This window comes from Ascaphus truei, chromosome 2, assembly GCF_040206685.1.
Source record: "Ascaphus truei isolate aAscTru1 chromosome 2, aAscTru1.hap1, whole genome shotgun sequence".
In the NCBI taxonomy this organism is placed as follows: Eukaryota; Metazoa; Chordata; class Amphibia; order Anura; family Ascaphidae; genus Ascaphus; species Ascaphus truei.
In genome coordinates this window covers 100,195,335-100,219,781 of record NC_134484.1, presented here as the reverse complement: position 1 = coordinate 100,219,781, position 24,447 = coordinate 100,195,335, and the positions used below count along the sequence as shown (strand labels likewise).

The 24,447-nt window shown below is 46.6% G+C and overlaps 1 protein-coding gene across 1 annotated transcript in view; it reads right to left on the bottom strand.

The window, feature by feature from the left end:
• LOC142488119 (uncharacterized) overlaps nt 1-23,185 on the bottom strand; it is an 83,686-nt gene extending 60,501 nt beyond the window's left edge. Inside the window, exon 1 of the mRNA XM_075588491.1 lies at nt 22,856-23,185. Within this exon, the coding sequence (XP_075444606.1) occupies nt 22,856-23,185 (330 nt within the window). The remainder of the gene's footprint in view (nt 1-22,855) is intronic.
• Between the last annotated feature and the right edge of the window lie 1,262 nt (nt 23,186-24,447).

Below are 24,447 nucleotides of genomic sequence, written 5' to 3'. Positions count from 1 at the left end.
TAGTTATCATGGAGGTTTGCCTTCAAACCCCTGTGATGTGTCATATGTAGCAAAGGAAGTGACAGCATGCTTTGTGTCCACTGTTAGTGACACAGAGTTGGGTCTTTCTGGAACCTATATATTACACCTCACTTCCTAAAGTTAGTGGTTCAGTTCAAGGTGTTCACCTTAAGTGTCTGCAGCAGTTCAAGTCTGTCTGTCAGAGTGGCAAAGGGACAACCTGAGTACACACTGTGTCCAGGGCTCTGGCACAGCTGGTGGTCTCCCTTACGGGAGAGGTGGAAAGACAACTTGTTTAAAGAGTCAGGAGGAACCTTCTGAATGGAGTGCCACTACAAGATGTGCGGCTAAGTGTCGGCCGCTGTGATGGGCAGTCTGCCACAAGACATGCTAATAAAGATGGCCATGAAAAGATCCTTCTTGCCTTTGCGTGGCGTTACTCAGGGAGAAGGTGCACCCGGGAGTTCCCCGTCAGAAACTCCTCCCTGCTACCGTAGGGATCCTGATGGGGTGGAGGCGCTGTACCAAATGTGAGTAGGACTCAGCACACTACCTCAGACGCCTGTCATGGTGAAGTCCCCATTACCAACCAGCGGGAGACTCAGGAGTCCTGTGAGCCAGCAGGTGCACTACACTACACAGACTTGTAATTGGGATAGTTTCTCACATATGGGGTCAGGATCAGAAGGGCCCAGGGAAACACCGTTACATATATATAATTTCCTGAGTGCACACTTTATTGAAGTTTCTGTCTTTTGTTTATGGAGGCTTTCTTTAGATTTTTTAGACTTATTCAGCTTTGTGAAAGCAAAGAAACCTTCTTGTTCCAAGGAAACATTCTACTGCATTTAATGCCGTGAAATTGATCTATGTAACGGTGTTTCCCCCACCCAATCGCAGATAGGGGCAATTACAGGGTGTATGGTGCATATACCTGCTGGCAACAGGAGGGCTGAGTCATAGTAGTGGGAACACAGGAACAGACTTCTGGGGTTCATACCCTACATATCTACTTAGCAGTGCAGCGCCTCCATCTGCCTTGGACTCCAGGAACTGAAGGTGATCTTCCACGGTAGAACTTATTACCTCTCCCCCCTGTAAGGTCACGCACCCGGCAGGTGGTATATTGCAAAACAGGAACGGGTTTATTACTACACTCTGCAGTAACAGTTACACAGCAGTCTTCTGCTGGATACAGTCTGTCAGCTCAGCTCTCACTGAAGATGGTCCCTGCACCATCACTACAGGCCAAGGGCACCCGCAGCCATCCTAGCTCTTCCCCACCTCCCTAGCAGAGGCAGATGTATAGTCCACACTCACTCTCCCCGAAGGGAAGAGCACATGGGTAGGCCCCAATCTCAGGCTCCCAGTTGTGTGACCTGCCTTCCTCAGAGGTAAGGAACAACATGCCAACTTTAAGGCGGTCCTGCCCTTAAGTACAGCCAGGAGAGGCACCAAGTCTATCCCAGGATTGGGCAATCTCAAACCTGCTGTACCTGCCTCCTCTGACACTCATGGGCAGCACCAGTGACGAGGGAAACCCCCATGATGACTAATGGCAGGCCTGCTGTACCGGGGCTTACTGCCAGGAGAAGGGCAGAATAGTAATCAGGGGTGACCCTGCTATATAAATAAGTGGAATTATACTTACCGATTGATAATAATTCAATTTCTTCTAGTCTCTCCATGCCAGTACAAATGAATGGGAATTAGGAACAGGAAACAAAGAAACTGCCCCAGCACAAGGAGTATTAGGCCCAGCCCAGTTGGGGGTAGGACAAAACTGTCAACAAATCCGGCTCCATCAACCTCTATAAGGCTCCCTGCTCTCCTCTTCACAGCAGTTATCCATCTAGCCGAGCAATAGAAAGTAAAAGAAGAGAACATAATAACAGACAAACAGAAAAAAATATATTTTCCAGTGAAGGAACCATGCATTGGCATGGAAGGACTAAGAGAAATTGAATAATTGTAAAGTGGTAAGTATAATTCCACTTTTCTCTCTACGTCCCTCCTATGCCAGTACAAACGAATGGGGATATACCCAAGCAAACCCCTCTCAGGATGGGAGAAAAAAGGATCAATCTATCAAGAAACATAAGTCCATATCAGAGAAAAATATCTTTAAAAAGCTAGCTGAACTTCAAGCTTCTCCTGCAAAAAAAGTTAGCAGAGTGTTCAATCTTGTGCTGCAAGAAGCTAATGGGATGAGGGGAGCAGGGAGCCTTATAGGGGCTGATGGAGCCTGATTCATTGAATGTTGTCCTACCCCCAACTGGGCAGGGCTTAATACCCATTCGTTTGTGCTGGCACAGGAAGGATACTGAGAGATTTAAAAAATATATATCTTGTGCAAAAAGAGTGAGTGCCACCTCAACACAAAACAGATGCATCAAGCCTTACTATGTCTATCACTGGGGCAAGCTGCGTGGCCGTGACCGGACTGCCCCGGCACTGTAAGATTATAAGATTATCACTGTAGTGGGTCCGATGTGGAAGCATGCCCTCCCCCCACAATGGTATTGTGGCAGGCACGATCTTTGGACTTGCAGCTTTAGGCTGCGGTCCCAGTGCGTCCATGCGCTGTGCGCACAAGCACCACCCCCCATTTGGCAGCCGTGCTCCACAACAAGTTTTCTCAAATACAAAAAAATTGTAATTGGAACTCGCGATGGAGGCGTGGCCACGCCCCCGCCAGCGGTTCAGCTAATGAGAGCGAACCAGCCATGTGACGTCATGGCCACGCCCCCGCAAAACACCCGCCACACCCCCTCCCGTCGCAATCTCTCCCTCTCCCAAGACCGCAGATGGCGGTGAAGCGCTGTGCACGCGCCACCCCCCCGCCGGGCGTGCGTGCGTGCTACAGTGCACACTGGGACCGCAATCTTATGCTTTTTCGGCCGTGGCTGGATAGAGAGTCCTGCTTCATCATTAGGTCAACTCAGATTTCAAATAATTTGTTTAGGGAAGTCACTTGTCCCCATTGTAATCACAACGAAGCCTTAGGGATCACCATTGTATTTCTAATGATATCCGTGGTGTTATAAAGCACTAAAGCAGTTGCATGAGAGAGAAACAAAGAATGTTATGATGAGTAAAAAAAGACATGAAAGAGACAAATATGTTTCAATATAAGGGAGCTTCTATAGATTATACTGTCCTACTGTATACAATGTACATATATCTACAGTATTGGAGAAAAGTGAGCTCCCCACACTGGTAGTTCCTGCAAGAAGCAGGTTTGAATCACTCGTACGGAAACACAAGAATAAACTAAAATATTTGTTAAATAATGTGTTCTTATCGCTACTACTGTTCATCAGAAATACAAGGGACATGATCACGACTTTGGTTGCAGAAATCTCACCCTTATAAATCCTTTATAAAGTAGAAGGACTTGTAGCTGATACTGCTTCTTGTTCTGCTACTTTGATTAAATGGTTGAGGTTTCTAGGAAGAGTAGGTGTTGGATCATGTTTATAAATACCACTAGCTGATAGACCCGGCGTTGCCCCGAATGTAAATAGATAAAATAAATTTATGTTGTTTAAAATAAAAAGTGTAGTAAAAAAATTATTAAGGGGCAAAATGTTTAATTGGCAAACCGGGACATCTTGTGAAGGTAAAGGAAATGAAGAGTTTAAACTTGACAGAGTATCGTGAATGTTGAAATTGAGGAAAATAATTTAATTTAATTATGTTATTATTGTAACGGGTATTCCCCCCCACCCAATCGCAGATATAGTGTGAGTGCGGAGAACCTACTGTTACCAGGTGTGGTGCTTTACCTGTTAGGCTCACAGGAGGGCTGAGCTTCCGCCACGGGGAACCTGGGGCAAGTATATTATGAGTAACCCTGTACTCGGTGCAGCGCCTCCACCTGCGCTGGTTCCCAGCAGAGCGGGAATTGATCCTCGCAGGACACATACATATACTCAGCACACAGTATGTATAAACAGTATTTACTGAGCATGAACTGTAACTCCAATAACACCTCTTTGCATAACATCAAAACAATATATCAATAACAGTGCATCACTCTGAATGCATACCATCCCCCCACCCACATGTCCATCATCACATTCCCCGCAGTCTCTTGAGTGTCCCCAACAATAAAGACCAGTGTGAGTGTGAGGGATAGTGCTTCCCTGTGTTGGGGCCCGGTGGTGCACTTAATATATACTACCTCCCTGACCAGTCCTGGTCAGGAAAATCCTTGGAACTCAGCAACACCGCACAGTGATCCCACGGCGTGCTGCGCTGCTCTCTGCAGGAATGGATGCACACGCTGCATCCACAGGAAAGGAATCTCCAGCCGGAATGATCCTTTAACACAGTCTCTGAACACGCTGTCAGACAGTCAGATGCTGTCAGACAACAACCCTCTTGCTGCTCTAAATATGGTGAAGGAGTCCCTGTCCTAAGGCCGACCCTATACCATACAGCTTCCTCTGGTGTCATAGGGGACTAACTGGGCCCTGGGGTATACCTCTACCCTAGTCCCTGCACGCGGAATAACTCTCCCTGTAACTTCTGTTTGATCCCAGACTCTGGCAGCTCACCACATGCAACTGGCACTGGTGATATAACACACACTGAACAACTAGAAAGCAACCCCCCTTCTTCCTATGAGGGGCCTCTCACTGACACAGCCAAAGCTAACTGCTGTGGCTGCACTTAAGGCCACACTGTGTCTTCTAGTCAGAGCACACAGCACGACAGCTATGTCACTGACAAGATTACACACACCTAAGGGCAGGGTCCCTATCTAAGGGGCCTTACCTAAGAACTTACCCACTAAACTAGTGGGGAGTGGGGCCTACCTGGGCCTGGGGTTTCTCTGGCCTAGTACAGCAGAGCCCTGCAGCTGTTTACACTACCTTCCCCAATCTCTTCCTGGATCCAACTGACCAAAACCCTGTCTGCACACAACATTGTTGCAACTCTGCAGCATGAGAATCTGCCAGCTCTATTGGCTTCAATGCTGCCTGTGACCAGGGTGAAAGTGCAGTCCCCAGAGGCTGCTGGGAATTGTAGTCCTTGGCACAGCTCTTTCCTATGGGGGCCGCGTGCGCGATCTTTACTGCGCATGTGCAACGCTGTAATGGCCGCCGCTACGCTTAACTGCGTCTGCGCAACCTCCCAGAGTTCCGGCAACCTGGCGATGGCCACCGCTCCTCTTTTCTGTTTTTGTATGTGCTACTCCATACCTCCTCTTTTCTGTTTTTGTATGTGCTCACCTTATCCTCCTTGCACCGGCTAGAAATAGAGTATTATCATACTCTGAACATCTGTATATAGTATTTGGGTGAGCGGTAGACTACAAGTTGTGTTTAGATGGCCACCGCTACCCTGGCCAACCTCTGCGCATTGCGCGAACCTCGCGCCGCAACCAAGATGGCGGTGCCCGCCAGGAGAAGTCGCCATCCCCTTCCCCCACTGCCACAGGGGTAAGGCAGGGGGCAAAGGAAGATCAGGGGAACCGGGGGTGACCCCCTTACATTTTTAAGGGGCAAAATGTTTAATTGGCAAACCGGGACATCTTGTGAAGGCGGGCATTATATTATGTGAATGTAAGGTAGGCTGGCGGCCATTTTATAATGTAAATTAACACTGCGTAGGTGAACGTGGCTAGACGGGCGGCCATTTTGTAATGCCAATTAACAGTGCGTAGGGCGGGAAGGCATAGGCGTGCGGCCATTTAATGCGGACATTGTGTATGGTGATTTCGGTGAATGCGATTAGGGAGAGTGGGCCGGCCGTGTGTGCGGTCCGGGCGCCCATGTGATTTGGAGAGTGCAGGCTATGGCGGCGTGTTAAGCAAGCATGCGCGGCTACTGCAGCCTATGGCAGTCGTGTGTGTGAAGCTGCGTGGCTACAGGGAGTGTCGGGCGGTCGTGTGTGCGGTCCGTCCGGCCATTTGTTTTTTTAAGGCAGCAAGTTAAGGGAGAGTGCAGGACTACAGGGAGTGTCGGGCGGCCGTGTGGCTACAAGGAGTGTCGGCCGGCCGTGTGTGCGGTCCGAGCGGCCATAAGTTAAGGCGGCCATAAAGTGCGGGCGGCCATGTGTACAGGGAGTGTCGGGCGGCCGTGTGTGCATTTTTTTAAGTTAAGAGAGAACGCCGTTTTTATTAGGTGAAGAAGACATTTTTATTAGATGAAGAAGCATGGTCTCAGGTGTGAGTGTGTGTGTACACAGGGGTGAGTGTGTGTGTAGACAGGGGTGAGTGTGTGTGTACACAGGGGTGAGTGTGTGTGTAGACAGGGGTGACAGTGTGAGATGGATGAAACTTACCAAGGGTCTCAGGTGTGTGTGTGTACACAGGGGTGACAGTGAGTGTGTGTGTAGACAGGGGTGACAGTGTGAGATGGATGAAACTTACCAAGGACTCTGAAGGGGTTCTCTGGGGTTAGGTGTCTCAGTGTTAGTGTGTGACAGTCAAGTAGGTGTGTGTCAGTGATGTCACTGTACCTTTTGGCCAATGAGAGTCATGTGGGAGGCTGACTATGGGAGGGCGGACACAGGGACCAATGTCTGTGTGTGTCTATGTGTGTGTCACAGTGGAGCGTACCTCTTGGCCAATGAGAGTCACGGGGGGTCGGGTAGACCCACGGACCAATCAGATTCACCACATCTAGCACCAACCTCACAAAATTCAATTTGATATATATAGATATACTTCAGGTGTATCCTGTACTATTTGCCTTAATAACATTTATCACAGATATGTCAAAGATAAAATAAAGTAACCTTATTGAACAATGTACATGCACTGCACAGTAAAATGTTTTGTAATGATTTAAAACTGATATCCTAAAACAGTGTATTGGCATTAAAACAAAGTATATCATCCATGTGACAAATCCGCAACTATTTGAACTTTTGTATATTAACAGTTTCTAAACAAGCTTAGACCCATGACTGCTAAGCAACTTTAGTTATTTAAGATGTATTTTTTAATTTTTTTAATGTATTCAACTAATTTAATCCATTATAAGGAGTTATTAAAAAACATACTGTGTGCTAAGCATATGCAAATGATTTTAATGGATTAAAGTATTTCTGCAGAGAACTGAGTTAATGAATACAGCAATATATCGGGAACAATTCTATGCTGTCCTGGACTGTATTAAACTCACATTACCTCTCTAACCGTGTGTGTGTGTGTGTGTGTGTGTGTGTGTGTGTGTGTGTGTGTGTGTGTGTGTGTGTGTGTGTGTGTGTGTGTGTGTGTGTGTGTGTGTGTGTGTGTGTGTGTGTGTGTGTGTGTGTGTGTGACCTCACTCACTGTCACCATGCCCCCTGGCAGGTTCCCCTCCAACGTGACTATGATGGACATGAGAGCAGCCAATGATGACGGCTATGGAAGAGGAGCCTTAAAGGAAAGGAAAGGCAGCCATGTTAGATTAGATCTGCATGGACCGGAGCATAGCAGGTCCGTTTGAAGTCTGCAGAGAGAGGGCACATGTGCACATGGTAACAGAAGCTGAGAGCTACAGTTCCAGAGCGGAAAAGAGATAACGTGCCGCTGGAGGGGACCCTCAACGGCTATAAAGACACAGTGGTACCGAAGCACCGTTTTGAAGAACAGGCCTGCAACAGGTTCAGTACAACACGAGCTCCCACGGTGTGTCGGCACCGTCAAACCCAGGATTGGGTGGTTACTACACCACTGACACACACCCACGCAGTGCTATTTAGGGATTGTGTGGTATATGTGTACTGTGAGTACACTGATCCTCTACTGAGGATCACAAGCTGCCCGAGTTTAATACGTGTATAGTAAACTATGTGAATTACCCATACTGTGTTTGTATTATTCCTGCCGTCTGACCATAGGCCACGTATGGCACAGTCTGTAACAAGGGACTCAGGCCCCAGCCTCAGTGATAGTTGTAAGTCTGAAAGCAAAAAGTAGAGAGGTTACACCTCTATTTAGAACATTTGCAATAAATCTGCCAACATTCGTATTTCTCAATAACCCAATAAATAAAAGTGGACACTCTAGTGTACGTAATTGTGACAATCGATTGTGCAATTCCACAATATTAGTGACTGCAGTATATATTGTGTGACTCATATTTCTGACTTTGGAAAAAGTCCAATGATTTTGGAAGGACACAACTAAAAATAACCATGTTTATGGATTTGCTTGTCTTAGCTGATTACTGAATTATTTAAACAATGTTTGCTATGCAGGCCCCAGTTCACTTAAGAAAGATGACTGAAAATCATTATTTACTTCCTATCCAAAATATGTTTTAGATATATCCTTGAATAACATTATTTTTTAAGCATTCATTAATGAAAGCTTCTCTTAGTTACTTATTTTTTACAATTATGTTTATATATGATTTTAATGTATAATAATGTATAATAAAAAGAAACTGATAAAATACTTATCATATATATATATATTTATATACACATGAAGGTCAGTCAGCACACTGTAGTAGAAAAGGTTGTAATAGCAGATGCTAGTCCCATAGAGAATAAGTATGATACGAACCAATCCAAAGACCAGTAAAGAGACAGCAGACCGCACGGGGTTAATCCAAAAATCTATATTCACAACATGAAATACACGTAAGCCAACGTTTCGGTCCCACAGAGAGACCTTCCTCAGGGCCGTATATATATACAGTGTTCGACAATTAATTATAACTACACGCCAGTGGCGAGTGGATTTAGGCCGCTGGCGAGCTGTGCGGCGGCTCTAGGAATTCCCCATGCAATTTTCCCTGCTCACACTATGTGAGCCCATTATTTGGCTCCTTCTGTACCTGCAATGGCCACGCGGCGTCAGACGCCGTGTTGCCATGCCAACATGACGCTCGTGACGTCATGACGTCACGCAGCGTCAAGGAGCTGAGGCGCACGAGCATGTCCCATCTGCCGCCCCCGCGTGTTCCCTCTCCTGCCCGGCTGGCCACATTTTCCATCTCCCGCTCACATCTCCCTTCTCCCACCCGCATCTCCGCCGCATCTGGCCGCATCTTCCGCCCACATCTCCCACCCGGCTGGCCGCATCTCCCGCCTGACCTCCAGCACCGCCCGCATCTCCCGCCCGCATCTCCACCGCATCTTCCGCCCGCATCTCCCACCCGGCTGGCCACATCTCCAGCCCGACCTCCAGCACCGCCCGCATCTCCCGCCCGACCTCCAGCACCGCCTGCATCTCCCGACCTCACACCTCAAACCCGGCCTCACGCACCTCCCGCCCGGCTGCCCGGCCTCACGTACCTCCCGCCCAACCTACCGCACCAGCTGCCCGATCAACAGCACCTCCCGCCTGGCTGAATGAATTGCTGCACAGGTGGGCCCCTCCTTTCAATGAATACCCTGTCTGTGTGTGTGTCTGTGTGTGTGTGTGTTTGTGTGTGTGTCTGTGTGTGTGTCTGTATGTCTGAGTGTGTCTCTGTGTGTGAGTGTGTCTCTGTGTGTGAGTGTGTCTGTGTGTGTGAGTGTGTCTGTGTGTGAGTGTGTCTGTGTGTGTGTGAGTGTGTCTGTGTGTGTGAGTGTGTCTGTGTGTGTGAGTGTGTCTGTGTGTGTGAGTGTGTCTCTGTGTGTGAGTGTGTCTCTGTGTGTGAGTGTGTCTCTGTGTGTCTCTGTGTCTCTGTGTGTGAGTGTGTGTGAGTGTGTCTCTGTGTGTGAGTGTGTCTCTGTGTGTGAGTGTGTCTCTGTGTGTGAGTGTGTCTCTGTGTGTGAGTGTGTATGGGAGTATGTGTGTGACACCAGAGGTACCCCCCCAATCAGTCACCCCTGCCCCAGTCAGTCAGTCACCCCTGCCCCAAGTCAGTCAGTCACCCCTGCCCCAGTCAGTCAGTCACCCCTGCCCCAATCAGTCAGTCACCCCTGCCACAGTCAGTCAGTCAGTCACCCCTGCCCCAGCCAGTCAGTCAGTCACCCCTGCCCCAGCCAGTCAGTCAGTCACCCACCCAGCCAGTCACCCACCCAGTCACCCAGCCAGTCAGTCACCCAGCCAGTCAGTCAGTAACCCACCAACCCAGTCACCCACCCTCTGTCTCTGTGTCTCCCCCCTCTGTGTCTCTCTCTCTCTCTCTCTCTCTCTCTCTCTCTCTCTCTCTCTCTCTCTCTCTCTCTCTCTCTCTCTCTCTCTCTCTCTCTCACCCGCACTCTCTCTCTCTGTCACCCTGTGGCAGGACGGCCTGTAGCCGAGGTCAGGGAACAGTCCACACGTGTAGTTTCAGGATAAATGAAAACGTTCAGTGGCTTTATTTCTCCACAGCAACATAACATGCGGGTACACTGTCCCTTTAAGCAAATAAATCCTGCTCCACGTTGGGAGAAAACTGACTAACACAGCAGTCCTAGCTAGCAGGCTGGCTGGCTAAACCATACCCAAACCGTAAGAGTCTTTTTAAGCAGTCATGCAAACAAATGAAAGAAATCTTACTTTGGCTGCAGTAAGTAGTGTGCTGTATCCTTCTGGCTAGCAGCACATCTATCCATGTGCTCTCATCTGAGACAGCCAGCTACTGCTGGTAACAAGATCCTTATCTACCTTGCTGGCTCTCAGACATGAATGAAGCACTCAGACATATGTTTCCCAGGCATAACTGATAGGGGTTGACTTCACCCTGTCACATACCTCCCCTGTTTGTGTGTGGCTAGTGTCCCACATGGCTGAAGCCCGACCCTCCACTCCTTCTCTTGACAAAAAATCAGCATTTCCATGGTCCTTTCCATGTCTATGCTGAATATCAAAAGAGAAGGGTTGGAGGGCCATATACCACCTGGTCAACCTTGGATTTGTGTCCTTCATGGTGTTTAACCACTTCAAGGGCGCATGGTCAGTGACCAGGGTGAAGTGTACTCCGGCGACATAATGTCTCAAGGCCTCAATTGCCCATTTTACAGCGAGGCACTCCTTCTCAATAACGGAATACCTCACTTCCCTTGGGAACAGCTTCCGGCTGATGAACAGTATGGGGTGTTCAACACCATCAAATTGCTTAGACAGCACTGCTCCCAGTCCTACCTCTGAGGCATCCGTCTGGATGATGAAGGGCTCTTTAAAATCTGGGCTCCGAAGAGCGGGGCCCTCTGACAGGCACTTTTTTAGCATGTCAAAGGCGTCTTGGCACTCCCAAGACCATTTAACTTGGGTCGGGGCACTCTTTTTTGTCAGATCTGTTAGGGGTGCAGATATTTCTGAAAAATTGGGGATAAACCGCCGGTAATACCCTGCTAACCCCAAAATGGAGCGGACCTGTGTCTTTGTCTGTGGGGTGGGGACTTCCTTTATGGCTGCCACCTTGCTAGCTAGTGGCCTTACTATCCCTCCCCCAACGGCATAGCCCAAGTACTTTGTAGTGGATTTACCCAGGGCACATTTTTTTGGATTTGCAGTGAGCCCTGCTTCTCTTAAGGACGTTAGGACTGCCCTTAACCTTTTTATATGAGACTGCCAGTGTCTGCTATAGATGACAATGTCATCCAAGTAGGCCGTGGCATATGCCCTATGGGGTCATAGTACCTTGTCCATTAACCTTTGGAATGTGGCTGGAGCCCCATGTAACCCAAATGGCATAGTGACGAATTGGTATAACCCGAGAGGGGTGGCGAAGGCAGTTTTGCATTTGGATTCTTCCGCTAAAGGTATCTGCCAATATCCTTTCGTGAGATCTAGGGTAGAGATATACTCTGCTTTCCCAAGCAAGTCAAGCAATTCATCCACCCTAGGCATTGGATATGCAGATCCACGCAAAACCTCACCTTCCCATCTGGTTTAGGGACCAACACGATAGGGCTACACCATTCTCTGTGGGACTCCTCGATCACGCCCAATTCCAACATGTCTATTATCTCCCTCTCTACCAGGTCTTTTCGGCCCTCTGGCAATCTATAGGGACGGGACCGTACTTTTACGCCAGGTTCTGTCTCAATCCTATGGGACACTAAATTAGTCTGCCCTGGCAGCTCCGAAAAAACATCTGGGAACTGGTCACATAATTCTAGTAGGTCTGACCTTTGTTCCGTTGTTAACTGCCCTCCCATGGGAACCTGATGGTCATTGTACGTACTACCCTTTGGAAGCTGCGGACCCAAATCCGTCTCTCCTTCCCGAGGGTGGATGAACAGCGATCTCATCATTTTCCAGGGTTTCAGGAGGTTCACATGGTAGATTTGTTTACCCTTCCTGGACCCTGGTTGAGAGATCTCATAGTTCACCTCCCCGGTGCGGCGGAGAACTTGGAAAGGACCCTGCCACTTTGCAAGGAGTTTACTCTCTGATGTCGGTAGTAGTAGCATCACTTGGTCCCCAGGTTGGAAGACCCTCAAGCGAGCATTTTGGTTGTACTGCCTCTCTTGATGTTCTTGGGCAGATTTGAGGTTTTCCTTAGCAAACCGACCTATCATGTCTAGGCGGTTTCTAAGGTCTATGACATACTGAAGGGTATTCTTGGAGGGGGAAGGCTCCTCCTCCCAGGATTCCTTCAGTAGGTCGAGAATACCCGAGGTTGGCGTCCATATAGGAGCTCAAACGGGGAGAAGCCTGTGGATGATTGGGGAACTTCTCGTACCGCAAACAACAGGAAAGGGAGAAGTTCATCCCAAACTCGCTTTTCAGTGTCCACAAACTTCCTAAGCATGGTTTTTAAAGTACGGTTAAACCTCTCTACCAATCCATCAGTCTGAGGATGGTAGACTGAGGTCCGGACGGATTTTACCTCCAATAACTTTAGGACATCCTGCATTAACTTTGCCATGAAATTTGTTCCCTGGTCAGTTAACATTACTTGGGGAAGTCCTACCCTAGAGAACAGTTCTAACAGCCTGTGAGCAACCTGTTTAGCAGTGGCTGATCTCAGAGGGAAGGCCTCAGGATATCTGGTGGCATAATCTACCACAACGAGTATAAATTTATGTCCCTTCGCAGAGGGTTCTAAAGGTCCGACCAGATCTACCCCAATTCTCTCGAATGGGACGCTACCAAGGGCAGAGGAACCAAGGGAGCCGGCTTCTGTCCTTTTTGGCTAGTTAACTGGCATTCAGGACATGTCTCACATAGTTTCATGATGTCACCATGTATGCCTGGCCAGTAAAACCGGGACGAGATGCGGTCCGTGGTTTTATCTCTGCCCAAATGACCACCCCATGGGAGAGTATGGGCTAGGGTGAACACCGTTTTAATCAACCCTTTATGGACTAGCATCTGTCGAATGACCTCCCCTGTTTGTGTAACCTTATTCACACGATATAGAATGTCATTCAACAGTTCAAAATGTGGAAACACTTTTACACCCTGTTCATCCATTATCTTGTTGTTGACCTGTACCACCTTCTCATATTGTCTAGCCAGAGTTGGGTCCTCCCTCTGCCTCTGACGGAAGTCAGGAAGATCCAGGTCTGGCAAAATTCCCGTATCTATCTGTTCCCCACCCTGGTCATCCCCGGCCATGACCTGCAGTCCTTTGGACTGACTGATGTTACCAAGAGTCCCAGCCTTTCTTAACCAGTCCTCTTTTTCTGCACGTCTCTGTTTACGTGTCTTTGGGACATGGTGTCTACAGGGAAAAATCTCTGGGGAAAAAGGGAACAAGTCTCCGGGCTTCTCCGGTACCAGAGAAGTAGGCACCGTAGGAGTAGGGGACAACAATGTTTCGAGGTAGGGCCAGTCTCGGCCAAGTAGAACAGGAGCAGGTAGCCAGGGAGCAACTCCCACTAGTAGGCTAGCCTCTTGATCCTGGATACGCAGTAGAACGTTCGCCGTCGGGTATCTCTTTGTATCCCCATGGATACACTCGATATTCCAAGGAGAGTCATAAGATAGTCTATTGCTTGGAATTAGGCCCTCTAGGATTAGGGTTTTTCCAGCGCCCGAGTCCAGCATGGCGTTTACTTTTGTCCCCTCCAGAGATGCTGGGACTAACCACGGATTGTGGTCCCCTCGGAGACAAGCTGTGGCAGTGGTTCTGCCATATGAACAGTCCATCTCATCATCTCCTGAATCCGCAACCTCGGTCGTCAGCGGAAGCTCTCGACGGGGCTCGGTGTTTGGACCTCTCCACTGTTGGATGGGGTCCTCCCTTCTGGTTGGTGGGGTTATCCTCTCCACCGAGTGGGTGACAGGAGTCCAGGTTCTCGGGGAATACTGTGGATGGCGGCCTCCCTTGAGTGATCCAGTGGCCTCGGACCCAGGATGGGCGTCTCTGCGGGAGTTTGTACCAGGAACCCTCCGAGATGGGAAAGGGTCTTCCGATCGGGTTGACTGGATATCCCGAGCTGGCGGGTTGTAGACCCCTCGATTGTCTGCTTTCCTGCCTCTAGCATCACCGGAAGCAACTGGTGTTTGCACCGGCCGTTCCCAGCTATCCTGTTGGGTGTCGTCGCCCAGGAAGTTTTCCACCAAGAGGACCGCTGAATTCAGGGAAAATGCAGCGTGTCTTTTTACCCAGGAGCGGGAGGAGGGGGGCAGTATCTGTATGAACTGCTCGAGCACAAACTGTTCAAGGATCTCTGCCTTGTCATGTTTTTCCGGTTGTATCCACCTGGTACATAAGTCTACTAAGCGGTGGGCTACGACCCGGGGTCTGTCTCTGTTTGTATATTTGACTGTCCGGAACCGCCGTCGGTAGGTCTCTGGAGTGAGGCCTAGGCGATCAAGAATAGCAGCCTTTAGTTGCTGATAGTCCATGGCCTCGTCTGCTGGAAGAGCCTGGTAGGCTGCCTGAGCTTCCCCTATGAGGAGTGGAGCCAGAGTCGTTACCCAGCGATCAACTGTCCAGCCGTGGGCCGTGGCTACCCTTTCAAAAGTGAGGAGAAATGCCTCTGGGTCTTCGTTTGGCTTCATTTTATGCAGCATCACCGGTGGGTTATTTGGAATCCCTGGTCTGCCTGGGGCTGGGCCTTCGGCCAGAAATTGGAGTAGCTTTTCCTCTCACCGGGCCTGTCGCTCATCTTGCTGGGCCTGTCGCTCATCTTGCTGGGCCTGTCGCTCAGATTGCTGGGCCTGTTGCTCAGCTTGTTTCTCTGCTAGCTGGATCTGTTGCTCAAGGAACTGAGAAAAAATTGTCTCCATTTTTTTCCCCGTCTGTGTGTGTGTGTGTGTGGCCCTTCAGATACAGGGCCCATCCAACATTCCATTTCTGACACCACCTGTGGCAGGACGGCCTGTAGCCGAGGTCAGGGAACAGTCCACACGTGTAGTTTCAGGATAAATGAAAACGTTCAGTGGCTTTATTTCTCCACAGCAACATAACATGCGGGTACACTGTCCCTTTAAGCAAATAAATCCTGCTCCACGTTGGGAGAAAACTGACTAACACAGCAGTCCTAGCGAGCAGGCTGGCTGGCTAAACCATACCCAAACCGTAAGAGTCTTTTTAAGCAGTCATGCAAACAAATGAAAGAAATCTTACTTTGGCTGCAGTAAGTAGTGTGCTGTATCCTTCTGGCTAGCAGCACATCTATCCATGTGCTCTCATCTGAGACAGCCAGCTACTGCTGGTAACAAGATCCTTATCTACCTTGCTGGCTCTCAGGTGTCAGCTTACATCATGATTAGCTAGCTTCCACCTGAGTTAACCCTTATGAGTGCTGGATGAAGCACTCAGACATATGTTTCCCAGGCATAACTGATAGGGGTTGACTTCACCCTGTCACACACCCACACTCTCTCTCTCCCTCTGTCACCCCCTCTCTCTCTCTCTCTCTCTCTCTCTCTGTCACCCACACTCTCTCTCTCTGTCACCCACACTCTCTCACACTCTGGATCTGGATCTCTTATTTACCCTATATATCTTAACTGCCCTATACTACACCGCAATAACCTATACTGCTTTCTTCCAGATCTGACTCAAGCTTCACACGGAACACATCGGAATCCAACCCTAACCCAGAAGACAGGTAGGGAACACATCCCCTCCAATGTATAACATTGCGGGAATGCGGGTACCTGGACATTGAGGGACTGCGGATCAGGTAAGATCCCAGCGGGGATTGCTGCTTTAGATATTGTGAAGCGGGGACGTCCAGACACTGGTTAAGGGGTTCAGGAAACTAGTCATTCACACCTGGCATTTATTTCTAGATCTGACATTTACACACACACACACACACACACACACACACACACACACACACACACACACACACACACACACACACACACACACACACACACACACACACACACACACACACACACACACACACACACACACGTAACAAGGACTAATTGTAGTATAATGTAATACAATAAATACATTTATGTCAAAAACGAATGTTGTTCTGACTCTAAATTTATTAAATGTATTTTATTTATATATTTTATTTTAGAGTGGGGTTGGGGGCGGGACTAGGGGTGGGGATGGGGGCGGGACTAAGTGGCGAGTAGATTTTTTGGGTGGGCGAGTAGATTTTTGGGTGATTTGTCGAACACTGTATATATATATGATAAGTATTTTGCCATACATTTCCTTATACAACTATCTCGGTCAAAAAAAAAAAAAGAAAGAAAGCACACCCTCTTTGAATTCGATGGTTTTACATACTGTATCAGGACATAATAACAATCATCTGTTCCTTAGCAGGTCTAAAACTTAGGTAAATACAGTACAATCTCAGATGAACAACAACACCTGACATATTACACTGTGTCATGATTTATTTAACAATAATAAAGCCAAAATGGAGAAGCTATGTGTGAAAAACTAAATACACCTTTACTGCTTCCATATGAATTAAGATGCTAAGTAGCAGACATGTGCTGCTAATCAAATGCCCTTGATTAATTGATCATCAGCAAGTGTGACCACCTCTATAAATGCCAAAGTTTTAGCAGTTAGAATGGCTCCGCATAGACTGTAACGGGACTACGAGTCCCAGAATCCTCGGGGGAGGGATAACACGTGGACAGTCCAAGCCAATGGGATTTAGGCAGCAGGGAGGAAAATGATATCCTCCGCGGGCAGGGAGCTGCGAGTTAGTCTGACGGAGGCGGCATGAAAGAAGGTAGTGTCCAGGGAGCAGAAGCTTCATGGGCTAGGCCAGACTCTGCCCCTAGGCCCCAGTCAGGCCCTGAGCCAACCATAGCTCCGTGTTGTAGGGAAGGCCCCAGATAGGGACTGTAACAGGGACTTATCCCTGCTTAAATATAGCAGCCTCAGAGCTCTGAGATTCCAGCAGAGAGATAGTTAATTGCAGCCACTCAATTAACTGGTCTCCACCTGGACTATTGAGAGCTCTGTAAAAAGCCTCATGTGAGACACAGGAGAGAGATTCCTTATCTCACATTTGGTCTGACATAAGGAGAAAGAGGACTGACAAGAGTTTTTCCTGAGCATACAACTATGCTGGCAGAGGAAGGACCCGACTGTTATTCCTGGGAGCGGTTTGACTGCAAAAGCCTGCAGCTGGAGATCCAGATAAGACTTTCTTATACATTTGCCCCCTAAGAAAGATGATATATGTTTATGTATACGTATGCTTAACCAGCCATCTACAGCAAGATAGGGCATATACAGTACTGTCTAGTTATTCTCCAAAGTGGAGTAGGTTTTTCTTTTATGTTTTGTGTTTACATTGTTTAAAGGAACAGGCAATAATGTTGTATATTAATTTTACCCTAAAACAGTCTCCATTTGCATACCTCTGCACACATCTCTTATAAGGACCCTCCTCACCTTATCATTACCACTACACTATTGCGCCGGTGGACAGACGTCCACACCGGTCTGGGACAGACTGCAGTGTTCAGGGACATTTGTGTGTGACACTCCGGCTGGAGCTCACACCACATGTTGGTTGGGACCCTTATGCGAGAGGGGATTACTGTCGGAGGCCCCGCTGTATGGGACCTGCGTCATAGAAATTCCGGAAGCTGCCCCTGGTGTACTGGAGTACCCAGGCAGGTATCACAAGTGCACCAACGTTTCATATCACAGTGGGGGGGTAGCGCTAACTCACAATTTGGGTGGGCTTGCTTGTGTGGACATCGAGTTACAGGTGCTCAGGGCAGACCCAGTACTTTGGGGGACTCACTCATGCTTGTGTTGTATTTTACCCGTATAATATTGATATATGTGTGTCAGTAAATATAAGTTATATATTATCTGGTTTGATAATGTTTATTACTGACTGTATTGGTTCCTATGAGGATCATCCTGCCAACGCTGGAGGCGCTGCACTAAGAGAGAGAGCTCACCCCAGGCTCCCAGAAGCAGAGGCTTAGGCCTCCTGTGAACATACAGGTATCAGCAGCACGTGTAGTCGCCCGTGGTTTCCCTTAGGCATAGGGAAAGGGGGCTACACACATTTAAAGATAATATATATTATAGGCGTATATAACAGTTACAGACCAGATTAAAATGTGAGACAGCCTTAGTTTTGAAAGAACTTAGACAGGTGGTGGCTGTGAGAGTCTCCGGTAGGTTGTTCCAGTTTTGGGGTGCACGGTATGAGAAGGAGGAGTGACCGGATACTTTGTTGAACCTTGGGACCATAAAGAGTCTTTTGGAGTCTGATCTCAGGTGATAAGTGCTGCATGTGGTAGGGGTGAGGAGCTTGTTCAAGGCAGGGATACGCAAACCTTTCCCCCTGCGCCCCCATGCCTGCTCTCCAACCCTGCTCGTGCCCCCTTTCTGCTCGGCTCCGGCGTCAAAAGACGCCGCAGGGTCATGTGACGTCACGTGACCCAGCGGCATCATTTGACGCCGGGTTGCTATGGCTATGTATCACCCAACACCAACGTAAGGAAATTTATGGAGGCCTCGCACGGTCCCCTGGCATTTAATTTAAATGCCTTCAGGAAAGTGCGGGTCCTCTAACTGCCACGCCCCTCCACTTTGCGCCCCCCTGCATTAAGGTAATGAAGGATGGCTATTATTGTATTTTAAAATTGTTAATGTTTTTTTTTAAATTATAGCTTAATATTAATTGCCAATGTGGATATCTGGGCTCTCGATTGAGATGACAAACGTGTATGTAATATTCTTTTTAATTGGTAAATATGTGTATTTCATTTTGATTAATGCCGAAAAGCACTATTTGCCACATTTGGCTAATAGAGATATTGGGCATTAGTCTAGAGGGGGGGGGGGAGCAAAATATTTATTTGGAGGCAGTGTGGGTGGGTGGCAGGAGAGGTTAACCCCTTCATTATCTTAGCGGTTAGTCACTAAGGTAATGAAGCTTTTTTTCATTGTATACATATACATAAACATATATCATCTTTCTTAGGGGGCAAATGTATAAGAAAGTCTTATCTGGATCTCCAGCTGCAGGCTTTTGCAGTCAGGAATAACAGTCGGGTCCTTCCTCTGCCAGCATAGTTGTATGCTCAGGAAAAACTCTTGTCAGTCCTCCTTCTCCTTATGTCAGACCAAATTTGAGATAAGGAATCTCTCTCCTGTGTCTCACATGAGGCTTTTTACAGAGCTCTCAATAGTCCAGGTGGAGACCAGTTAATTGAGTGGCTGCAATTAACTATCTCTCTGCTGGAATCTCAGAGCTCTGAGGCTGCTATATTTAAGCAGGGATAAGTCCCTGTTACAGTCCCTATCTGGGGCCTTCCCTACAACACGGAGTTATGGTTGGCTCAGGGCCTGACTGGGGCCTAGGGGCAGAGTCTGGCCTAGCCCATGAAGTTTCAACTAGGGGATCTCCTTATCTGAACTCCATTCCTTTCTGGTCCAGGGCACCCCATGCTTCCTGAGATTCAGACATCCATGGGGGGTTTCAGTATCTCAGCGCTGTTTAAACTTACAGGAGATATCGGCACCCCTTAGAGAAGTCTGGACCTCAGATAGCAGGGGCTCCCCGGACCTGAAATGAATGTGGTTTCACTCTAATACTTATCCACTGCTTCAACACTGTGTACTAAAATTAATCAAAATAGGGAGCTGCGCGGGGAGACACAGAGAGAGACTTCTTCTCTCTGCGCAGCTCTTAAAGACTGGTGGCTGCCCCGGGAGTATTAACGCTGCAGGAGTCCCATGGAGACTCCCGATGTGTTAAGCCTTCTGGGAAACCTACTGCCCTCCTGACTGTGAGAGCTATAACTGAAATATGGGCGCGAGGCGGCCACGCACCAGCCATATCAGCTTCTCTAAATCACGGTCAGGTTCACCATGGCACACAATGGTAACTCAGGTACAACTACATATTTTTGGCACACAGACACAATTTTTTAAGGACTTACCATTTGCACTTGTGCATTATGTGATCCCCATTTACATGCGCCAATATACTTGACAAACAACATTTTTGATGCTTAGGACGCACATTGAGAAAATAAAAGTTAGTACACAAGCACAAAATCATTTGTAATTTCCATGCCTCAAGTTTGCATTTGCAACGCTTAGTACATACGTCTCTATGTGTGTATAATTTATAAATACAGGTATGGTAATAATGAGCTTTCTATTCTCTCTTATGTCACAATTGTAAGTATGCCAAAGCAGTTGGCTCACTTTTATGCTGGGGAATAAGTGACAATTAGAAGCCACAACACTGCTTTGGGAAAAATGTAAAGAAGTCATTCTTGCATGAATAGAAAAGAAGGCGAAAGCACTTAATGAGAGGCAATTAAATATTAAACACCAAATTAACAACAGCTTATCAGAGTTGTAAACATAAGCAAATTGACTACGCAATGCAGGAATTGCAGAAATCACTGGGAAAATATGCTTAGGAGACTTTAAATCCCTAATGCAAAATACCAACATAGATTGGAATCGCAAACAAAAAGTTAACACACTCAGCCATGTAGCGTCTGTACCATTTTTAACATATGTTTAATAAATTAAGATCTGTTGAATAGTTTTGCACAGCTTAAATATGAAAAGCACGAAATCAAACATTAGAATAATTTAGTGCATATGTTTTATATTATAAGATAGCTTTAGCGATCTGTGCTGAGTTATAAAGCAATTTCTAGAAAAGCAAGCAAGTGGTAATGGACTAGACATGGAAACTGTATTAAAAGTCATCAAAGGCTTTTGATATCTTGTTGCCAGATATGAAATTCATAATTTGGTTTCGTCACAAAACTATTACTTACATATAACGGATATATGGTTCTTCACATCAAATATGTCATATGCTTTTCAAAGATCTTGTATGTCATTTGTATGATATACCGTGGGAGAGAGGGGGGGGGAAGGGAAAGTAGGTGAACCTCTGCTCAGCTAATTAATCAATAGAGTATTATAGATAAGGTGCTGAACTGAGAATTGTAGCAAGCAATACACCAAAAAGAAAAAAGAACTCAGTAGATAATAGCACTCAATATCACTAATGTTATATAGCAATCTTAAAAATATCTTTTATTGAATTGATTTTAAAATAAATGGTGCATGAAAAGAGGGTAAGTATTAAAATACATCATGACACTATCTGTCCAGTAGCTTGCACAGTGCCTGAAATAGCAAGCCGCTATCATAGTATAGACCCTTTGTTTAAGGTCTCAAAGTGGCAGTGTCAAATTACTATAATTGTGTAGATCATTACTTGAATTCCCCCCTTGGCCAGGGAGAGGAATAAGATGGTGTAGGGCTGTGAGTGGTAAGTCTCATCCGATATTGAGGTGAGGTTCTTGCTCTATATAGGAGTAGTCAGGCTTCACTATATATGAGGAATTAACAGATTGCTGCAGCTATGAAATATATCAGTTCTGAACCTCTACAGTGGGGATTCAGATCGCATAATATTGTTTGGCTGACGGAGGTATTACCTGCATGCGAGCTGCTGTTGTAGCAATGCTGCTAACTTGTGAAAGTTCCTCTGAATAGCCTCCGTTGGGTATTATAAGGAGAGCGCAATGGAAGCTATCAAGCTATATCGATGGCGTTACGAGCCATTCACCTAAAAATCGCAGCCATAATGAAAGTAAGTATCTATCAGGAGGAAATATTACTGACACTGCCAAAGTTAAAATAGCCCCGTCAACGATCGTTTCGCGATGTTCTGCTTTCTCAAGACTTTGGGCTAATGGAGGACGCGACCCTGTTGCTTCATATATACCCAATGCCTTGCACCGATTGGTTGTTGAACCTGTTAGAAGGACAACTGTGATTGGCTGATACGTTATTCATGCTAATGAGGCATGACATCACACTGGTGAGTTATGTTGACATGAGTTTCAAAGGCACCACTAGGGGCAGCCCTACATTGCCATGCCTGATCATATTCATTGAATAGAGGCATACATTGTTGCTGTATCTTGTTTAAGTAACGGCTCAGTGTTTTAATAATGCTGTTACAATGTTTTGGGCTACCATCTGTGCTGCAGTGCCAATGTTACTCAAATTAGAGAGACAAACGGTTTATAGTATGTCTAGTTTGTATCTAAGTTGTATTGACGTATAGATACAGGCTACAGTTTGTGCTGCAATGCCAATACTGCTCAAATTTGAGAGACATACAGTTTACAGTGTGATATGTATGCAGTAAGGTAAATAAAGTTAAATGAAGGAGTTAAAAAGTAAGCCTCCGTTCAATCCTTGTGGGGATGTTGTTCCCAAATTGTTGATCCATCTTGCCTCCCTGCGTAGTAGTAATTGGTCCCAGTCACCCCCTCTGATGCCTAACGTGGGATGATCAATACCAAGGAATTTAAGGCCTTTGTGATCCCCATTGTGATACTCCTGGACATGGCGTGCAACTGGCTTATCAAGTTGGTTTCTGATATCTCCTAGATGTTCTAGGATTCTTTTTTTGAATTGTCTTTTAGTTTTGCCAATGTATTTTTTCTTGCAGGAGCACTCTATTTGGTAAATGTCCTTATTGTGACTAAGTTAGTGTCGTCCCAATTTTTGAAGTTCTTGGTTGATTTAACATGATTACATGCTAGGCATTGTGAGCATTTATAAGTGCCGGCTGGTCTTACCGGTAGCCATGTGGTGTTCATGGGTTCATCATAATGGCTGTGTGTCAGAAAGTCCCTCAGATTATCTGGGCATCTGCTGGTAATGCTAGGGTAGGGTTTCAAAACCTGTTGGAGGACTGGGTCCACAGTAAGGATATGCCAGTGTTTTTTGAAAATTGATGTTATATTCTGCCATTTAGAGTTATAAGTTCCAATGACCTGTATTAGTTTACTCTGGTCTTTTGGAACTTTCTCCTGTAGGAGCTGATGTCTAGGTGTGGTTTTTGCTCGCCTATAGGCCCGTCTCACTATGGCATTGGAATAACCTCTCTTTAGAAACCGTTGCTTCATTTTGGTGGCTTCGAGTTCAAAGGACATCTCTACTGTCTTTTAGATAGGATGGTAAACTGGTAACATAAGGTCTTAAAATTGTATCCACATACTGGCTTACTTTTTCAGTAAGGTTACCCATACCCGATACTATGGGTCTTCCGGGTGGTGGATGCTTGTTTTTATGAATTTTGGGGAGTGAATAGAAGGTAGGGACAAACAGATACTCTTTTTCTTTTTGGGTGAGAACTTTGTTCTCTATACCCCAATCGAGAATACCCTTAAGTTCCATATTGATTTTCAATGTAGGATTACTATCAAGGATTTTATAGCAATTTTTATCACTCAGAATTTTGTTGTTTTGTTTTACGTAGTCCATGCTGTTTAATATAACTAAATTGCCCCCTTTGGCAGAAGGTTTGATAACTATTGATTTTTCTTCTGAGAGTTCTTTGAGTGCTGCTCTCTCGATAGTGTCCAAGTTATCCATTTTAGTACCTTTCTTAAGGATTTCAATGTCTTTGGAAACCATCTCCACAAAGACATTGATGTTAGAGCTAGTATCTGGAGGCCAAAACTTGGACTTTGGGGTTAGGTTACTAAAGGGGCCTTCTCCTGGAGGTCTATCAGATTCTTCTTGTAATTCTGTCAAGAGTCTTAGGTTTGCGAGATTAGTTTGATCAACCTGCTCTAGGCCTTGGTGAGTGGCCATAGTGGTCCCGCGTCTAGTGAAGAATTTATGGAGATTAAGTTTCCTGCTAAATAAATGGAGGTCTTTAATCCATTCAAAGTAATCACGGTCTTTGGAAGGAGTAAATGAAAGTCCCTTAGAGAGTACACTTTGAGACCTTAAACAAAGGGTCTAATCTATGATAGCGACTTTCTATGTCAGGCACTGTGCCAGCTACAAGACACATAGTGTCATGATGTATTTTAATACTTATCCTCTTTTCATGTCATTTGTATGTCATCCCTTCTTCCTCTCTGGATGGAATTCTCTCTTCTGATGTTATCCTAAATTCCATACTCACGATTTACCATTTTTCATCCTAAATACCTGTACTGTTCCAAGCCTAGTCCCCTCTTGTCTAATGCCGAATGCAGAACACTCAGTCTCTCCAACGTCCCTGGAGAAATCAGATACTGCTACGAGCTTCTCACAGCTGTCTCCCTTCCATTTTCCCACAAGGTGAGCTAGGAATCCTTCCAGCATCCAAATTCAGCCATTTTTCCTAAAGCCTTAGATCTGGGATTCCTTTTTGCCATCTTTTTCCCGAAATCTC